The sequence below is a fragment of the Cebus imitator genome, unplaced genomic scaffold (genome assembly GCF_001604975.1).
Source record: "Cebus imitator isolate Cc_AM_T3 unplaced genomic scaffold, Cebus_imitator-1.0 Scaffold259, whole genome shotgun sequence".
NCBI classification, from domain to species: Eukaryota; Metazoa; Chordata; class Mammalia; order Primates; family Cebidae; genus Cebus; species Cebus imitator.
Window position 1 is genome coordinate 2,337,243 of NW_016107574.1, and position 20,634 is coordinate 2,357,876.

Here is a 20,634-nt window from a genome sequence, read left to right on the forward strand (position 1 = left end):
TTAGGCTGTATTAATTTTTCTTCATTTTTCTTCTTTGCTCAAAGAAAACTTTGAGGAAAGCTTTCTAGCTTCAAGTAACCTATTTTGAAATATATAGATTCTTTCTTCTACTTGCTCAAATCAGCTATTAAAATCCTCTAGTGAGTTTATTATAGCAATTATTGTATTTTAAACTCCAGAATTTTTGTTTGGTTCCTTTTTTATAGTTTTACTCTTTATTGATATTCTGTATTTATTCATAGATTATTCTCTTGGCTTCCTTTTACTCCTTGTTCATGGTCTCCTCAGCAATTTGAGAATGCCTGTGCTTCCTTATGGACAATTTCTATTAATTTATTCTGTGAATGAATTATATTTTCTTGCTTCTTTTTATAGTTTATATTTTTTGTTCAAAACTGAATATTTTGAATATTATGATATAGTAACTCTGGATATCAGACTCTGTTCTTTCCCTTCACCGGGGTTTATTTTTGTTGTTGGCTGCAGGCTGTAGCTGCTTGTTTAGTGACTTTTCTAAAACAGTTTTGTAAAGTCTATATTTCTTATAGTGGTAATCTCTGAAATCTGTTCTTTAAGCTTTTGTTCGGTTAGTTTGTTGACAGGGATTTCCTTGAATGTCAGGAGTACCCCAGCCCCATTCCCCACCAAAAAAAGAAAAAAAAAAGATAATAATAAATAAAAAGAAAGGATAAAAAAAGAAAATAAAAGAAGCAAGAAAACCACCTCTCTCAGTCTTTACAGCTTGGCTCTGCTCTGGGGTATTCTTTCAATATCTATACTGTTTACAACTCTGCCTTTCCTTTTACCTTCTGCTTGCATTGTGGCTAGAGATTAGCCAGAGATGAAAGTTTAGGGTCTTATCAGGCCTTAAGCATGTGCCCTGTTGGGGGCATGTGTGCGACTTTCTAAATTTCAACAGTATCTACATTTTTTCAGTTTTATTTTATTTTTAATTGGCACATACTAATTGTTTATATTTACGGTGTACAATGTGATGTTTCAATACATGTACATATTGTATAATGAGCAAATCAGGATATTTAGCATATCTATCATTTCAAACGTTTATTATTTCTTTATGGTGAGAACATTACAAATCCTCGTTAGAAATATACAACACAATAGTGTTAACCAAAGTGATCCTACTATGTAAAAGTGTGGTATATTTTTGCCACATTTTGGAATAAAATATTATTCAGCCATTAAAAAAATCCTCTCATTTGCTGCACAAAGCAGATGGACCTGGAGGATAATATGTTAAGTGAAATAAGCCAGGCACAGATACTTTTGAACACCCTAATTTCCAAAAGAAACTCTCAATGTTTCATCCTGGGCTTAGGCACCCCATTGTTTACATCTGTTGTAAACCTTTGCTTCTAGTGACTGCATGTGTACATTTGCCTTACAAAAGTTTTTTTTAAAAAGCCTGCAGCTTTTCCATTCAGAGTGAGTTCTAAGCTAGGTTAAACAAAGTAAAGTCCTTCAGATAATCATCACTGGAGTTCAGGAGTTTGAAGTCAGCCTGGCAACACAGCAAGACCTCATCTCTACAAAAAATTTTAAAAAGTAACTGGGTATGATGTCGTGTGCTAGCCCCAGTTACTACCTCAGAGGCTGATGTGAGAGGATCGCTGGAGCTGGAAGATCAAGGCTGCAATGAGCTGTGATTGTGCTACAGCACACAAGCCTGGGCAACAGGGCAATACCCTGTCTCAAGAAGAAAAAAAAAAAAGCAGAAATAAATCCCTGTATTTCTGACCAGCTGATATTTTACCTGGGTACCAAGACAATTAAATAGTAAAATAATTTTTTTAATAGATTATGCAGAGACAACATGCTATTCACAAGCTAAAGAGTGAATTCATATTCTACCTCAAACCATATACAAAATTTATCTCAAAATAGATCAAATATGTAAATGTAAGTGTAAAAGCTATATAACACTTAGAAGACAGCATAGGAATAAATCTTTTATACTTTGGGTTATACAATGTTTTCTAAGATAAGACACCAAAAGCATAGATGACAAAAAGTAGGTCCATCAGACTTCATCAAAATTAACCACTTGTGTACTCAATGAATACCATCAATAAAGTGAAACGGTAACACAGAAAATGGGAGAAAATGTTTACAAATCATGCATCTGTGTTAAGATACTTATATCCAGAAAATGTATGTAACTTTCACTACTAAGTTACAAAAAGACAAATAGCTCAATTTTAAATGAGCAAATAATTTGAATAGACGTTTTTCCAAAGAGGATATAAAAACCTTCACGCTATTTGAATTGTACTAGAAATTGTTTTTAATTAAACCTATGATTATTTTATGAATAGTCATATTTTTTCATTAAATTAAAACATTCATTAAAAATATAAATATGAAAAAATACACCAGTTTTAACCCTATTTTGCAAATATTTATATGTGTTTGTTTCCTATTTTATTAGCTGCTAGTATCAATAAATATGGAGCTAGGCCAGATATCATTCAATCTCTTAAGCACGGTTCTGTCATCTGATAAATCGGGTATGGAGCACACACTGGGGTATTGGAAGGTTTTGTGAGTGGCTATCAGAAACCATTCTGAATTGATGAATTAGCTAGATCGTATTTGGCTACCCTGAAAACAGTGCTACTATGGCTATCTCTGCTCTGTAATTTACCTGTCAGCTAGGGTACTGTTTGCACCACTGTGACTCCAGAGGATGTGGGCTAGGCTCATGCGTTATGGACTGTACAACCATGTGAAAGAAAGAGGTAGGAGCATAAAGGCACACTGAAAAAGCTCTAGTGTATAACTGAAGCTTATATTTATCTACTCAAATAGCCTGGTTTGGTAATGTCCACTGTGCGCCACATGAAGATTAACTATTTTTAAAAAGAGCTACAGCAAACATTCATCTCCTTTGTCCTTTGTACTGTATGTCACTCACATTTCATTTTATGTGGAGTCTCAGAGGATGAAGGCATTATTTGAAGTCATAAATGACTAATTTTATGCAGAGGCTATCACCATCTGCAATCCACAGAAATATTCAAAATAAATGCAGTAGGTATTCTGTGGTTTACTTCTAATGACCTTCCAAAATATTTAACTAATGTTATAATTAACTGGTGACAGATGCAATTACTTTCTAGTAGAAAAATTAAGTCACTATATATCATTATCAGTAGTCTGATTAATTATCCATAGCAATGGTAGAAGTAAGCTCCTTAATTAAAAATCAAAATTGCAGGACCATACTAAAGAAGGACTTCTCCAAGCCTATTTGATATATTAATATTTTTTGACATTTCATGACATCATCATCATGATCATCTTCATCACCATAGTCGTCATAGAAAAAAAATGAGGGTTTCCAAATGCATTAAAGCACCTTCTTTATATGAATTTTTTCATTTAATTTACACAAAAATCCTACAAAGTAAGAGGCAATCATAATATTCTCATTGTACAGATGAGACTTAAAGAGGTTAATTAACTTGCTCAAGATACCTCATCTTGCAAATTCCAGAGTCCTCCTGTTTATCTTTATGGAGTGAATGTCTGATGTCCTAACAATTTCACACTTCTCCTCTCATCTAAAAACATTTTTAATGCAAAGGTACCAGTACCTGCCACAGCCATAAATAAATATCTTATCCTGTCTTTTGGAGATAGTAGCACAACACAAAATCGGACTAACCAATCAACGGACAGAGAGTTTTTCTCGATCAAGAGTAACAAATCAATGTCAAAGTTAGAAGAGAAAGCCAGGCTGGGTACTCATAGCCAATATGTCTGCCAAAATCAGAATTTATTGCTACTTTCAACAACTACTTGTTTTTATTGGTTTATGTTCGGCAACAGTGTTATACTACAGGAAACTTCAAAATATTTATTTTATACCTATTCTGGGTGCTTTTTATAGACTTTTCTCACAGCAATCCTGAAAGGTAGGTATATTGTCATGATTTTAGAGGGTATATAACTTATAACATTTTCAAGGTCCCCCTTAGGATTCCCAACACGTTTTCAGATTCTAAAGACCATGTACTTACCTTCCAAACAATATGGCCTTTCTGATGCACTGAGTGTTGTTCATTAAAACCTTGATATGAAGACTAAGAACCAGAGACAAAGTGGAACTGAGAAAGAAAGATGGAAAAAATATCTGGAAGAAAATTTGGGTTAAGTATGAGAGTGGAATGGAGATTGAGAGAGGGTGTTAGAAGGCCATGTTTCCCTGTTTGTTTTCTTTTTCCTTTGAGACAGTCTCACTCTGTCACCCAGGCTGAAGTGCTGTGGTATGATCTTGGCTCACTGCAACCTCTGCCACCTGAGTTCAAACAATTCTCCTGCCTCTCAGCCTCCTTAGTACCTAGGACTACAGGCACATGCCACAACTCCTGAGTGATTTTTCTATTTTTAGTACAGACAGTGTTTCACCATGTTGGCCAGCCTGCTTTCGAACTCCTGATCTCAGGTGATCCACTTGCCTTGGCCTCCTAAAGTGATGGGATTACAGGTGTGAGCCACCGTGCCTGGCCCCTGTTTGTTTCTAATGATGAATCCAAGCATAATTCCAGAGAAGGAAAGTAACAACAAAATGCCAGGTCCTTGTTTAAGACTCTCCTCTGTCTGTCCTTGCTCTCACCATCCAGTGGCTTAAGTTATAATTTATGTTCATTGGAGTTAGCGTTACTCAGCAGAGCTGACTTCTTGAGCTGAGGATTTTATTGTATATCTATAAATAGAAATGACATTTAGAATAAGTATGTGAATAAAAAAGTTAAAAAAAAATAAAGGTGTTTTTTTTTTTTAAATCACGTTTCAGATGGTGAATTGTGACCTTTCGTGAGTGGAACCCCAACAAGTGCTGGCCACACTGAGATTCAACACCAGGGAAGGTTTAGTTTTCAGCACAAAGTAGATATTCAACACATGACTGCTGAACTAATATTAACAAAATGTAACCACCAGGCTAGCTCCCTTAGCCACCAAACATCTTTTAGGTCCCACTTACTTAGCCACCAAACATCTTTTAGGTCCCACTTACCCCATTTGAGTAAAATGAGGTCCTCTCAGGCAGAAATTGCTTTGTATTAGAGAGACTAAAACTTAAGGAGGGAAATACACTATAAATAAAAAGTCCACGACAAATTGAGATGATATTATGGGGTCATCTGTATCCTGCTGATTTGTCAATTTCCATCATGTAATCATGGGGTGGAAGCATTTGTCCTGTAGAATTTAGAGCCAGTTTCTCAGAGTCCCACCTATTCCAGAGAAGAAAGCAGGGATTGTATTTTCAAACGTAGGTTCTGATATAAAAATACCAAATTAAAGTGGTTTAACTGAACTTTGTCTTTTTTATTTAAAAAAATACATTTTTTTTCCTTTTAAGACAAAGTAAAATACAGAAAAAAAAAAGCAAAACCCAAACCAAACAAAAGCAAACCAACAAACAAAAAACAGGATCATTCAGATTGTCACTTTGGGACTAAATGAAATATAAGTCGTTATGAAATTGTAGAATCTTAATTAAGGGAAGTGGAAAGCAGGTGCAGGGTTAGTAAGAAACGGGTAACTTTTTGGTGACATTAGTATGGTGAAAGCAGCACTCCCCGTGGATAGAGCATCTGCATATCATCATGACTCATAACATGAAACTGCCACAATGCAGGAGCACTCATTTTTTCAGAAAATTCTTTGATTCAGAGTGTGATGTTGCCATTCAGTTAACATACTCCAAAAATATTGTTGAGAAACCAGAGAGGGAAATAATTGAAGTGGAAATTCTGGAAACAGAGACAAATTGTGTGGGGAAAGAACCCTGAACACCCTTGACTAGGAACTGAAGAGTACAGAATCTTCGCCCTCACTGTCAGAATGGATTCTTGGAGACTCACATTTTGATTATGTGCATGAGGGTTTCTACTTTTTATTTCTTGAAATAATGCGAGTCTGGGCTTGGTGGCTCATGCCTGTAGGTTGAGGCAGGTGGATCCCTTGAGGTAAGGAGTTCCAGACCACCTGGGCCACATGGTGAGGCCCTGTCTCTATAGAAAATAGAAAAAATATTACCCAGATACTCAGGAGGCTGAGGTAGGAGGATTGCTTGAGCCTGGGAGGTGGAAGTTGTTGTGAGCTGAGATTACACATCAGCTTGGGTCTGGGCAACTGAGCAAGATCCTCTCTCANAAAAAAAAAAAAAAAAAAAAAAAAAAAAAAAGGAAAGAAAGAAAGAAATTAGAGAAAAGTAAAAGAAATAATGAGGAGGAGGAAGTTGTAGAGGCTGCAATGTTAGTGAAAGATCTTTACTCCAGGACCTTTATACTGATTTCCCAAGTAAACCTGTGAAACAGCCACCATGACAAACTTTCTACAAATGCTGGGGGAGGGGTTCATGTAGATTAAGTAATGGATGCACAGCTAATACTTGGCAGGGCAGGAATGCAAACACATTTCTCTCCTTTACTAAAGATTTTACACCCTTTATTGCACAGAGCTGGAAACAGAAGGGGAAAGGTGGACATCTGTATTTGCATATGTATATGTTTATGTCTAGTCCCTCATGTCTAAGGCCTCATTTTGTTTTTACATTTATCTTTATCGCCATATCCCAATTCGAAAATCTGTCCCCTCCCCCCCTCCCCTCCCCTCCCCTGCCCTCCCCTGCCCTCCCTTTCTGCTTGGAGTTCATTTTCCACTTGTGTCAGGTGCACAGTTCTGGGTGTCAGGAAACCTCCTAGGTGCTGAGGCTGGGCCAGACTAGGCCGTGGAGAGCAGGGCCCTCACTCCTCTTTGGTGTCTGCTGTGTGGATGTGGAGTTGTGCTGGCTGCAGCGACCTAGTCTACAGGGTGGGGGGTGCGGCGTGGGGGTGGGGAGGGGGCGGGAGGGGCTCTGGTGGCCTAGCACGTCCACAGGCCTGGGGCTGGTGGTCACCCCTCAGGTCAGGACGGGGGCCCAGTCCAGCAGTGCTGAACTGACCACGGGGCTCCTCGGGGCATCTGGAGCCAGGCCACAGGTGGTCATGCTGCTGGAGGCCTGGGGGCGTTCCGCGTGCTCTGCGGACTCCAGCACCGTGGCCATGAACTGGAGGGTGGACCTCCCGAAAAGAAGCTGGCCCAGCAGTGACCCTGGGCAGCCTTGGGGATACCCGGGGGGTGGGGAATGGCTTCCGCGGGGCACTCGGTACTGCCGCAGGAGCTGTTGCTGGAAGTGGAACCCAGGCGGCGCCGGTAGTAGTCGTGGGTAGCCAGGAGCCAGCGGCTGGAGGGGATGGCTGCCATGCTCTGCCTCGCGGGCTGGTGGGACCTGGGCGGCGACCCCTCCAGGCCTCTGCGTGATCACAGGTGTTGGGGATGGGGGCGCTTGGCCACGGAGCCCATTTGCAGAGGAGAACACGGGAGTGCGCTCCACGACCGAGACGCGCGTGTGGAGTCCACTTACTTACTTTTCTACGAATGCAAAGATTGGCGAAGATTGTCTTAGCGCGATGAAGACACAAGATCAAACCATTGAAAATGATGACTACAATGAACATTGTCTTTAAAAAACACAACTGTTCTTGAGGAAGCACTTTTAAAATGTTTTCTAAAGAAATAAAAAAAGAGTTGCACATTATTTTATACTATCCATCAATATAGAAGCCTGAATATGGATGGCACCCAAGGGCATCTGAGGGGAGCACGTGGCTTCTGGAAAAGAGTGTGAATTTTGCTGTCTGGAAGCACAGAGGAGTTGCCTTTTACTCTGGCATTACTTTTTAAAGGTGGCGCGTGAGGCAAGGTTATGTCACTTCTGAAAATCCCTTAAGGGGACACACTCACTGTGCCATCTCTCAGTGAGTCTAAGTGAAATTCTTCTCTGGGGGTGGGCACAATGGATCTTCTGTGATTGAGCATCTGATGAAGTAGTTGGTGCCTCTACAGGGCCAAGCTGTGTGAAAAAGTCTTGTGCTTTATATTTTGAAAAGACCCCAAGCCACTCATAAGATCCCACTGTGAAAGGTTCTGACAACTGAGACTGAGGAAGCAAACGGCAGTCAGGTCCCCTGTGCCCTGTTCTTTCAGGGAGCACACTCATTACACAGAATGGAAGGAGGCAGTGCTTCCCACTGATTGGCTAGTCAGAGCGTTCTCTGTCCTTTCCCCCTTTTTCTCTCTCCCTTTGCTTCTCTCTTTCTCTCTCTATCCCCCGTCCACTTCTCTCTCTCTTTCCCCTACTTGGCTTCGCTCTCTTTCTCTTACACACATACATACATTTCTCCCTTTTTTAAGTAGATGGGATTGGAAATTCCTGTAAGATACAAAGCAACTACTGTATGCAAAATGGTGAAGAGCCTCTGCATTTCAATTCAGGCTCCAGGACTTAGGTACACAATTTAAGCTTCAAAAACCTTAACTTCCTCATCTGTAAAATGGGGATAATAACAGTAATGATATCAGTGAGTTGTTGAGATAACAATGTGAAGGGCTTAGCACAGTGCCTACCTCTCCTTAATTTTTCAATAGCAGCTCATTGCCAGTGTTCTCTTGCTGTACTCAACCATTGGTGAATACTCTGATAATCACAGAGGTCACCTTTCCAGGAGTCACTTCCTCTCTGACTTCTCCTTGGAACCACGTGTTCTAGTGATTTCCCATCTGCCAAGGCCCAGAATTTAACAGATTACATGAAGAATAATTTTCTTTCATTATGTTTGAGCCTTGCTGCTCCTGTAACATTTCACTGATGTCTACTTGGCTATTTGATTAAATTTTAGTTAAATATTTGGTAGTCTGTGCTGTGTTTTATATTTTACGTGCACTTTTCTTCACTGAACTGGCCAGATGAGGTAAAAATGAAGCAACAGCTTGGAAAAAAGGTAGCTAGGATGATTTTCACTTTTCCTGTTCGTACTCTCTCTCCTTTTATATATTTTCTTTGATGCAGATACATCTGGTGTTTCTTCCTCTTGTCGGCTGCCTTTCTCAGCTAGGCAGAATGGGTCTTACAATGGAGAGGAGACCTAAGAAAACTTTGCTGAGTGGCAGCAGAATTTGGGATACCACATTGTACCAGAAATAAATAAAACAATATGGATGAATACTGAACTGTTGTTACTTTGAAAATAAGATATTATAAGATAGATATCTAAAAAATAAGCATGCCAAAAATATGAGTAGTGAAATGAACCTTAGGTATAATAGAAAATCCGAGGAGAAAACATATATCATTGGCTAGGAAGCCTAGGTATCTATCAGGGAATAGTGTTATGCATCTTAGTATATTGAGCAAAAGTTTCAATGCTGAAAAATTCATGGGGAGAAATGAAAGCATGAAAGCAGATCTACAACACAGAGCTCTAGTTTGATGTATACTATGCTGACAGGATAAAAAGAGAAGAAGAAAAGCATAGAGCTGAGGGAAAATCTTTGTGTTCAGTTACTTTTCTTTTCTCTGTAACCATGCTTATGTAATTTTTGGGAGTATCAGAAAAATGAAACATACATTTTCCAGAAGGGAATCTCTTATAGATCTCTTGAGAATATCTGCCTTGCTGAAACATTTAGATGTGATATTTATTTGCAAAGCGATGGGGCTCCTGTTGGTGGCAGACTGAGGGAAGACAGTGCAGAGTGGCCACCAGGCTGATAGTTGATATTAACCCACAGCACAGCCTCACTGCCTGATGGTTCTTTGTGCTTGCATGCAAGTCAGAATCCAATTAGTCTGAAATACGTTTACACAGAATTGTCACAATGATAATGAAAGAAGGTAGAAAATGTTACTCTCAGAAGTTACGCAAATACTGCCATTGTAGATGGGATCCTGGGGAAGAAAACTGTAAATGATGTAGGGATTGAGCGTCTTTGCTTAGCAGGATTTCAGTGACCCTATGAACCTCTGAACTTTGCCTACTGCTCTGATTAAACTGAAGATATTTACTTTTCTTTAGATACACACACATAGGCACATCCACAACACACACACACAAGTGGGGGAAGGGAGAAAAAAGAGTGCCCTGAGGTGACAAAGACTAGACAGAAGATAATGAATGCATCCAAAATACATCAGCCAGCCCACAGTTATTCTTGGATGTTTTGCTTCTGAAGATATATGAAGAAAGGCAGTAAATTGTTTAGTTATATAAGTTGACTGGAATGCCAGAATGTTTCCTGAACACTGAACAAAGTTATAGAAGAGAATGAAAGCTCTTCTATACACAATGTATTCTCTTTTACATTCTAGGACTAGAAATCTTATCCACTCACAAAATACTGTGGCTAAATGACAGAAGACTCTGTCCATTATTAAGCTTGAACTCAGAAGATATCATTGATAAATATGTGGCTAAGATTTATATGCAGGAAAAACCATTAGTAGTTTTATGATTTAAGAGGGTGAGGAACATTCTGAAAATTAATGAATTGGAAATCTGTTTAGATTCTGTTCTGAAAAAAAATTTACTTTTAAAAAAATGTTCGGGGTTAAATGTAGAACTGTAACATAGGAAGTCCTGATGAGAAATGGAACAAAATATGTGAAATAAAAACAGGAGTCTCAAAATACAAACACATTTTAATTTACTAATGGACACTAATGGCTTTGAATAAGGCTGGTAATGCTACTGATAATAAATGATTGACTTCAACCAATAGAAGTGTGACTAATATATTTGGTAATTTTTCTCCTTTGCTCTGGACATTAAGTAATTATTGGATACTGGCTGTGACACACACATTTTATGCATTTGTCACTGCCCTCTGTTGTTTGAGGTTGATATTATTGAGATTGGTAAGCATATACATGTACAATTGTAGCTATAAAGTCTGGTAGGTCTTCAACTTCTCCTTCCATATTATTATTGAGTGACTGCCTTTTGCAACCAACTTTGACACTTGGATTTCTAGTTGGCCCAATTCAGCTATCCTACATCTTTTAAATTACACTCTTCTTCAGCTATGCCTTGAAATTGGCATGTAGGTATCAGAATACCTTTAAGCTGCTCTTTATTTCTCACCTTCTGCCCATACCAAGTGTTGCGTCCACATAAAATGAGTATTGCAGTTATAGCACATGAACTACTGTATATTATGTAATTCACTAGTTGTCCTCTTTACACTGACTGTAAGGAAACAAAAACAAACTCGAAGTTCATTTCTCACAAATACCGCTTCAGGACAATACTTCCTGGAATAAGGTAGGGTATTAACTTACCAATTCATTCAGGTTTATTATGCCATGAGCTATGTCTTTGTGTCCTTCATATTTAGTTCTTGCTAAGCTCTTGAATAATATTGCTTCTCATATCCCAATCAACCAATGAGGCAAATGTGGGTGAATGCAGATGTTTGACTTGTCTATTTTGGAAATGCACTTTAAGGTTGCAGTTTGATCACAGTCCATTTTAGCGGTTGCATTCCAACCTAGGTGCTATTTCACTCTGCTAGACTCTTTGGGAAAATTGCAAGATGATTGATGGCTCTTATTTGTAGTTGACAGTCCAGTGATCTATTTCCCATTTTCTCTTTGCCATTTCAAATAATGGCAAATTTCTGCCATCATTTTCCTTGACCATGTGAACTGCTGGTTTCCTATGAGAACAGATTTGCTTTCCTGAAAAAACTCTGTGTTCTGGCATTCTGTGTGGATTTGCTCTCAACAAGTCAACCAGGTAAAGATTTATGGCAAGAGGGAGTCCTCAATGGTGCCACATGCTAAAGTGGCTGAATTTCATTACTGAGCTACAATGTTGGCCATAAATATACATCAGACTTGGAAGCACATCCCATGCCTGACACTCGCATCCATAGTTGGTAGTGGTTATGGTTGCAAAGAGAGACTATGAGCAACAGGACACCTCATTCTGGAGGTAGCCAAAGGATTACTGTTAGGCCTGTCAGTGGAAGATGATCTATGGTAGAACCCAGGATTATTGCTATGGTCTGAATGTTTGTGTCCCTACAAAATTAATATGTCAAAATCCTAATCTCCAAGATGATGATATGACAGGGCCTTTGGGAACCAATTAGGTTGTGAGGGCAGAGCTCTTATGAGTGTTCTTATAAAAGGGGCTGGAAAGAAGAGCATTTTCCCTTCTACCACGTAAGGACCCAACGAGAAGGTATCATCTACAAACCAGAAAACAGGCCCTCGCCAGACATAGACTCCGTCAGTGCTTCTTTCTTGGACTTTCCAGCCTCCCGATCTGTAATAAATAAATTTATATTTTTTTATAAGCTACCCAGTTTAAGATATTCTGTTATAGCCAACCAGATTAAGACAATTATCAAACATGGACTTGAGGGCTATGAAAAATGTCACCTTGAACTCATTATATTTACCGGAATATCTGAAATCCTGCAGTGCACACAATAGTAGTTTTTCATCAGAGCCCATCAAATGCATACACTGCTGCAGGAGAATGAGACTATGTCCAAGAGTAGTATTTATTTTCTTTCATTTTTGTAAAATTGAAATTTACCAAAGGGCTGGTTGGAATAGCCTCCCTGATCTGATAGCCTCCCCGATCAGGAAAAATTCATGGAAAGTTAAATGTCTTCATATGTTGGTAATGAAGACCTTTCCTCTTCTATCACTGTTTTTATTCATTTACAAATTTGCTTTTCTAGGATCCACCTTCTTCTCACTTAAAATCCATCTCTCTCTTTCTTTCTCATTCCTTCTTTGAATTGTACAAATTCAAATATATTGCTTCTTTGGCTTAAATGACATTTCTAAAAGGCACCACTCTTTGGTATTTCTGATGCATGTAACTGACCTGCAGCTAATTTCCCTGCAAGTTAATATCACTCAATTTGTTCCACTTGAGCACCACTTTTCTCCCTCAGATAATAAAGCCATCTTTGGGTTTAAGGCCATCCAATCCAGAAGCCTCTATTACAATCTTTCCTTCTTTCCCAACCTCCATTTCTAATTGGTCACCAATGTACTTTCCATTTTTCTCCACCATCTGTTGACTCCCTAGTTCAGGAGGGGAGTCTCCACCTTCTTTTCTCTTTGCCTGGATTATGAAACTAGCCACCTAGCTTGGTCTAGGCCTCCAGGCCTTATCTTTTTTTAGTTCTTTCTTCATTCTATCTCGTGTGTGATTGATTATTGCTAAATGCATGTGATTTTTTGATCATGTATCTCCTTATTGTAAACTCCTTCAGTGCCTAATTGAATCTCAGGATATAGTTCAACTTCTTATCATGCTGTACACTATTCTCCACACAATTTCCCTCCTGTCTGCTTTGGGGCCTTATAGCTTCCTTTTACCTATGCAAATATTTTGCTTTATCTTATTGAGCCTCTTGAATTCTCCTTAAAGCATCTGGCTTTCACTCTGAGCCTTTGCACACACTGTTTCCTCTACTTTGGATGTCTTTTTCTCACTTTATCTTGTTCCCAATCTAGACTCGAATATTACCTTTCATAGAAAGCACTTCCTTCCTTTACTCACTTGCCTGTAGATATGCTAGCTACCTTTCTATTGTGATATAACTTTTTATTTTACATTCTACCGTTTTGTGACCATATGCTCTGTTGGTGCAATACTGTGAACTCACTGAGGACAGGAATTGTGTGTTGGTTTCCAGCTCTTCTTAGGAATTAGCTCAGTGCCTTGCATTTATTTCATTTTCAGTATGTTCGTTAACTGGGTAAATTAAAAAAATAAGTGAATTAACGATTCTATTTTGATGAGTTTTAATAACTTTACAAAATTTCTTTTTGTTTATATTGCCTATTACATTATTTTAAAAAGTAACTTTCTCCAAGAAACTTGAGACACTTTGCTGTGGAAATGTTCAAAGTTTATGTTTTTCTTCTGGGGCACAATAGACATGAAGAGAAACAAGTGTTCTCTTAGAGACAGAAGAAGAGAATGAGAGTGTTTCAACTCTAGAGTCACGTTTTGGTTTGTGTCTGTCTTGTTTTGGGGATTTATGTTATAAGTCACTGACTCATCAGCAAAAGAAAGTTTCATAATCTCATGCTAGAGAGGATGGTGGCATAGCCACACAAATAGGAACAAAGCATCCTTTTCTACTGGCATTTTTTTTTCGGTGTCTAATCAAAGTCATTTGTCAGAAGATGGGAAGACAGCACCTTGGCATAGGGCTGGCTGGCACATAGCATAGACACATACCTGCAGAGGGTTGGCTGCTCAGTTAGTGATACGCCCATATTTTCCTAAGAGGTTATCTGTTCTACTAATCTGGGTCATCACTTCTGAAAATGTTATTTACCTCTGAAAGTAAATTATTCATAAATACTTGACAATAGCTGTAATCATTTTTAATTTTTCCAAGGTCACAGCCTCTTTGGGTTGAGGTGTGAGGTAGTGCTGAGGGAAGGTAAGAAAATCAGAATAACTTTAATGTGTGTGGATTGAGCCAATGTTTTGTGCCACAGAGGAATACATTTAGGAGAAGAAATCAAGATTACGTTTTGGATGTGTTAAATTCGATCTGTCTAAGAAATATTTAAGGGGAGACATTAATTAGATAGTTAAATATATTCATTTGTGACTAAAAGGTCTGGATGGGAATTATACCGTTATTATAGAATTAGATGAGATTACCAAGGGAGAAAGAGTACATAGAGAAAAAAGGAGGATTCTAAGTTCCAGGCCAGTGAGAGAAAGAAGAGCCAGCAAGGAACACTGAGGAGTAGTAACGTGGAAATAAAGTACTAGGTTGGTGCAAAAGCAATTTCATTTTTGCCATGACTTTTGATGGCAAAAAAAAGCAACCCCACAAAAACCTCAATAACTTTTGCATCAACCTCTAGATTGGTCTTTGTATTGATCCTGAAGACATTAAAATAGAATTCTACTGTATTAAAGATGAAATTGTTTTACCTTCTTGAATATTTTATTTTAACTCACAGAAAGTTAATTGAGAATTTGTTCCTGATGTCTAGAACTGTGAATAAAAGTTATGTTGTAATCAAATATCTTTGGCCTGCCTACCCTTAACCAATACTAACCTAAATAAATATTAGGAATCCTACGGAAACTCAGGTGTTCAAAAATTAGAATTGGAAAGAGCAAACAGAATAAGTTTAGTGATTTTGCCACCAAATATCTTATTTAATTGATAAGACATGTATTCTCAATAGTTATTGTCAGAGAGACATGAGTGTTTTGAGTCTATATAAAGTACAAGTGAATTCTGAGAATGAATACTTCGTCTAGAATGATTGATAGTTTTTTTCCTAGATGGGTCACTATGAAAGACATGTCTTCTGGTTTAGTAGTTTACTTCACATTTCTATCAGCTCATCACGTGCCAGCTGGAGGCAGCATGATAAATAAGGTGAGCGGGGCCTCTGTCCTTGAATGTCTTACCTCAAGTTAGAAGTGGCATTAAGGTGGGTGATATTTAGATGCTAAAAAGTTAAAGTACAGATGAATAAAGTAATTTCAGAGTATTGTGACCAAAGTCCAGGGAGTTGGGGAGGCTCAGCTCCCCTGAGAGGATGTTATTCCAGGCTCTTGGTCTCTCACTCACCTAAGAATAGGAGGGAGGACCCTGCCAGGGGCGGTGTGCTCGCTGGTAAATATCAGACCCCAAAGAGTTTTGCAGAAAGTGATTTATTTAGCCAGAGAGAGAAAAAGGGAAAGAAATAGAGAAAGAGTAGCTTCTATGAGGTCGTGAAAGGGGATCCAGATATGGAGTCCACCCTCATGTGGGGGACAGGGACTTTTAACCTGGGAGATCTTCCCACCCCATTCAAGTTTCCTGGCCTATGAAACGAGTTCCCCCAAACTTCCGCCGAAGTGATTGACCTTCGGTTATTTTCCCACATGCACAAAAGTTTAAACAAAGACCTTTAAGATCCCAGATGGAGGGGTGAGGGAGGTATGGTACTGGGAAGTTCTTGCCTTTGAAACTACACCCGCTGTCGTCCCAGGAAGAGAATACATACCATCAGTATGAAATACTCTCTGAAATCCAAACAAAGAAGGAGATATTACAGAGTGTTATGGCCACTACCTTAGACTGGGTGCACAACGCAGAAATTTCTGGGAGTGTGACAGGTTGGATGTCTGTGCTTTGTCTACTGGATGATCCTGAAAGTTACCAATCAGTGGGTGAGAGGAGACTCAGTGATGAGTAAGAATGTACTTAACATTCATTAAGTGCTAATTTAAAAAGCTGAAACTTGAGTTATTCAGTGTTAGCCATATTAATATATTCTGAAGAAATGAAGATCATCTCAAAGTAATCTATTAAAGGAATATGGCAGAGCTTGTAATGCTTAACAAATAAATGGATAGACTAACAAATAAATGGGAGACTGAATGGTGCAAGTCAGAGACTCAGGTCAAGAAAACAGAAGAGAAAGGAAAGATGACAACCACTATCAAAATATTTCCCACTCCTCTGGAAATGTTGGAGGCAGCTTATGGAGTGTGTGGTGCTTTGATGGAAAAAAGACAGACAACAATTATGTTGTGTTCTTTGACTTCCCTGATGGCAGGAGTTAAAGATTGAAGCCAGAGTGAGCTGAAATGCAGTGAACAGAAAGAGGAAAGGGAAAAGATTGAGTTGGAGAACTTGCTGAGAGAATTTCCCTGACAAACTTCAAGCTTTAGTGTTTCAGTAAGGCCTCAAAATGTTGAATGACCTCACACAGAATAAATTGCAGCCCAGGGTCTTAAAAAGATCCTAGAAAAAAGCAGTAAAACATCAATTATCTTGGGTTAGAATGATGGGCTTTTTGGATTTAGAAATCTTCAATGACTGCACATTGCCACTATACTCAGAGCTCAATATTCATTTTACATTGTTCTTGATCATTGTAAAACCTCATCATATTATCTTTCCCACATATTTAGTTGCCCTTGATGGTGTTGGAAAAGAAAAATCTATATGCCTAATTTAGAAAATTCATGATACATGACATGAATGGAGTAGCTACATTTGGCTTTAAATCGGCCCATATGCTTTTTGATGGCAGGGACTGTGTCAATTAGTTCTGTACATGAATAAATATCTGCTCAATCTTCATTGTTATTTAAAGAGGCACATAAAAAATTTAAATCTAATCTACAAAAATTTGTAAATGCAAGGATAGGTATCTACTTCTAGAAGGCAGAGGGTGTGTTAGTATTTAACCTGCTGTGTCTCCATATCATGACACACAGTAGATGCTCAAGATGAGCACAGTAGATGAATAGATCGATTAGGGGTTTTTAATTGGTAAATGGTAATAATTGTCTTCAAATGCTTTATGGATTTGTCTGTGGGATATAAATTGGACTTTTGTATATTGGTAGGGGCTTCAACCAAAAAATGAGTGGGATTTATATACAGGGAAGTTCAGTTACAACTAAGAAGGGCACTGAGGTTTTTCTGTTTTAGTTGTATCTTCTACTAGATTCCAAGCTCCTTGTGGCAGACATCTCCTATCTCCTATTGCTTTCCATTTAGAATGCCTTCAAGATATTAGAAATTTAATGAATTTGGGGTTAATGCGTAAATGAAAGATGATTACAGATTTTCACATTTGAAGTGCTGAGCTCTGTTCTTAGAGGCTTTCTAGCATTGCCTAAGTAATTACACATCGTCAGCATTATAGCAGGGATCCAAAAATGATGTAGAGATGATACACAATACTCATTCTAATTTTGAAACCTTCAAAGTAATCTTTCTAGAATTCATTTTAATTCTTTTAATTTGAAGCATGCATTTTATCAATATGTAACAGTCCCTCCACATAATTTTTAGAGAAATAGTTTTCCACTAACTATACAGAATTCTACAGGGAGAAAACCATTAATTTCTTGGTCCATAGTGAGGAAAGAGAGCCAGGTCCTTTATTCTGGGACTGTGGGGAAACATTGCATTATGTTTCAAAGAAATCAAGTGACTGTCTGTTTATTCCCTTCACCAGACCTTACAATAGCTCTCCCTATGACTTGGGTTTCAGAAACTTTATATTTCCCAGGCAAGTATTAAAAAGACCCACTTGTCCCTAGAACAGTAACACAATAAAACTTTTCCCCTAAATGTTGGTCAATTATTGAGCTTCTATGGGAAATTCAGGCCAGATCATAATTCTCAGAAATCACACAATCAGATGTTCCTTAGGTATTATTTCCAAGAGTCTAAAAGCTACCTATCCCTTTGATGCATTTGTGTATGTATTTGTGAGTGTGTGCACGTGTATGTTGCATGTGTATATGCTGCTTCTCACGGACGGAGCAGCAAAGCCATGAGAGCAGTCATGCAGTGTCCTCGGTAGCTGCTGTAACCCTCTTTTGGGTCCAGAGCACATTAGCTGAAATTCTTTCTCTGGCAGAAATATTCTGCTATTTAAGCTTAGTTCTGGAGCTGCTACATAGCATTGCCCATTTCTTTAGAAAAGCTCGTCTGTTCTTAAAGTAGCACCTGCTCAGGTTTTTAAGTCCTTCCTGGAATGATGGTGTGTCATTTTGATGTTTGCTTATTCACCTTATCTTCTTCCATTTATTAGATGATGGTCAGAAATGCATATTTACTGTTTTCATTTATTCTTAATTTTCTTTAGCTGTTGGTACAAATTGGAATAATAATTTACAGTGGCAAGTACAGAATACTAAAATATCTTCAAAAAAGAAAAAGAAATCTAAGTAAATCATTGTATACATCAGATTTTTGAACTCGCCCAAAAGAACCTTCATGACTAAATTTCACAAGATATCTCAGAAGGGAAAGAGGAAGGGTAAAGAAATAATTATAGTTAAATGTATATGTAGTCCTTTATATCATTCAATATTCACACTTTGAAGGTTTGCCAGAGAATAATTATATCATTATTATTTGACAGGAGGGGAAAGTGTGGTATTGTATGACCAAGTGATTTGTGTAAGGTCACATAGTAAATTTGTCTCCAGTCCTAGAACAGTGGCTATTACTCTCTTTGGTTTATGGAAACTTTCAAGCTTCCTGAGAAAGTTGGGGATCTTCTCCCCAGAGCAATATATGTGTGCGTTTGTGTAGGTATGTGCGTGTGTGTGTGTGTGTGTGTGTGTGAGAGAGAGAGAGAGAGAGAGAGAGAGAGAGAGAAAGAGAGAGAGGAGAGAGAGAGAGAGAGATTCCTCAAGTCCTGCCATGGACTCTCTGACAAGAACCCCTCATTGCCTAAGGATTACTTCCAAGTCTCCTGATGATAAGATTCAGGCTAAAGGGTTTGAAACTTTCTTAGATCTACAAACATGTTATTAAAAGGGATAGCTGGAGAATGTATTAAAAATCAGGTGGTATCAGCAGGATAATTGCTTGAGGCCAACAGTTCAAGACTAGCCTAAAAACAAAGGGGGACCCCTGTATCTACCAAAAAAAAAAATGTCTGGCATGGTGGTGTGCACCTGTAGTCCCAGCTACTCAGGAGACTGAGGCAGTAGGATTGATTGAGCCCAGGAGATCAAAGCTGCAGCGAGCTGTGTTCACACCCACTGCACTCCAGCCTGAGCAACAGAGTAAGACCCTGTCTCAGGCAGTTCCCTGTCACTCTCCCTCTCTTTTCATACACACACACACACACACACACACACACACACACACACACACACACAGAAACACAATATGGGTATAACCTTTTTTTTAATGTAGAAGTTGAGTATTCAGCACATCTTGCTTCAACAGTAAATTACCTGCAGGCAATTAATTAATTGGCTTTTTAATGTTGGGGTATTTTTATCCATAAGGTTAAAAGTTGCTTGTCTTATTTAAGGGAAGGAAGTTCTTTATCTAGGATAAAAATATTTTGATATTGTTAAAAGACAAACTTTAAACAACTTAGCAAAATTTACTTGAGCAAAGAACAGCTCGTGAATCAGGCAGCACTGAGAACCAGGTTTACATAGCTGCACCCAGCATCATGGGTAGGCAGTATTTATAGATAGAAAAACAAAGTAATTACAGAAACAGCTTGACTGATTACAGCTGAGCCTTGTCCTTACTTGGGGATAGCATAGCGAGTCATTTGCCTTATGTGGACATGGTCTGATGAGTTAGCAGGCTGTGATTGGCTGAGGCTTTGCTGCTGTGATTGAGACTCAGCCACTTGTTACAATAGCATCCTCAACTTAGGATGCAATGTGCTACTAGGAACTGAAAGTAGGAAGACCGTCTCAGACCAAATTTAGTTTAACAATGATGTGAGAGATAGTTATCAGTATATTTTAAAGCTCCCTACTTACGAACAAGATTAATTAATGCTTCTCTCTTTTCAAGAAAAAAACTTTTTTAACAAATCAGGCGTAACAGAAAATAAATAAATGCTCTACCACTGATGACAAGAGGAAACCATTTAAACCCGGAAAACACAAACAACTTGACAAGCACTCCGGAGTTGTTGGATTGAACATGCTTGGGCTTGTGTGCCTCAGCTTCCAATGTGGACCAGGCACCGTGCTGTTAACATCACGGAGTTGGTACCCTCTGTATCCCACCTGGTTCAAGCTGACATTTGATCACAAAAAGCTACTTTAACTCCATCAAATAACCTGAAGATCACACCCACACATACACAAAAGATAAAACCTGGACCGTAGCCCCAAGCCAACAAAATCCTAAGTTTTGTAACAATATGTCTCGAGTTATTAATCTCAAGATGAAGTAAATTAACTGTATTTCTACTGTGTATCAAGTTGAGGAAAAACC

The 20,634-nt window shown here is 38.5% G+C and overlaps 1 protein-coding gene across 1 annotated transcript; it reads right to left on the minus strand.

Moving 5' to 3' along the window:
- Positions 1-6,880: 6,880 nt before the first annotated feature.
- LOC108283384 (pancreatic progenitor cell differentiation and proliferation factor-like) lies at positions 6,881-7,424 on the minus strand. Its single transcript, XM_017499713.2, has one exon. The coding sequence runs from the start codon at positions 7,276-7,278 to the stop codon at positions 7,018-7,020; it is 261 nt and encodes an 86-aa protein (XP_017355202.2). The 5' UTR covers positions 7,279-7,424; the 3' UTR covers positions 6,881-7,017.
- Between the last annotated feature and the right edge of the window lie 13,210 nt (positions 7,425-20,634).

What these genes read in the sequence shown, in the direction of transcription:
- LOC108283384 (XM_017499713.2), bottom strand. Translation starts at nt 7,278, where the DNA reads ATGGCAGCCATCCCCTCCAGCCGCTGGCTCCTGGCTACCCACGACTAC.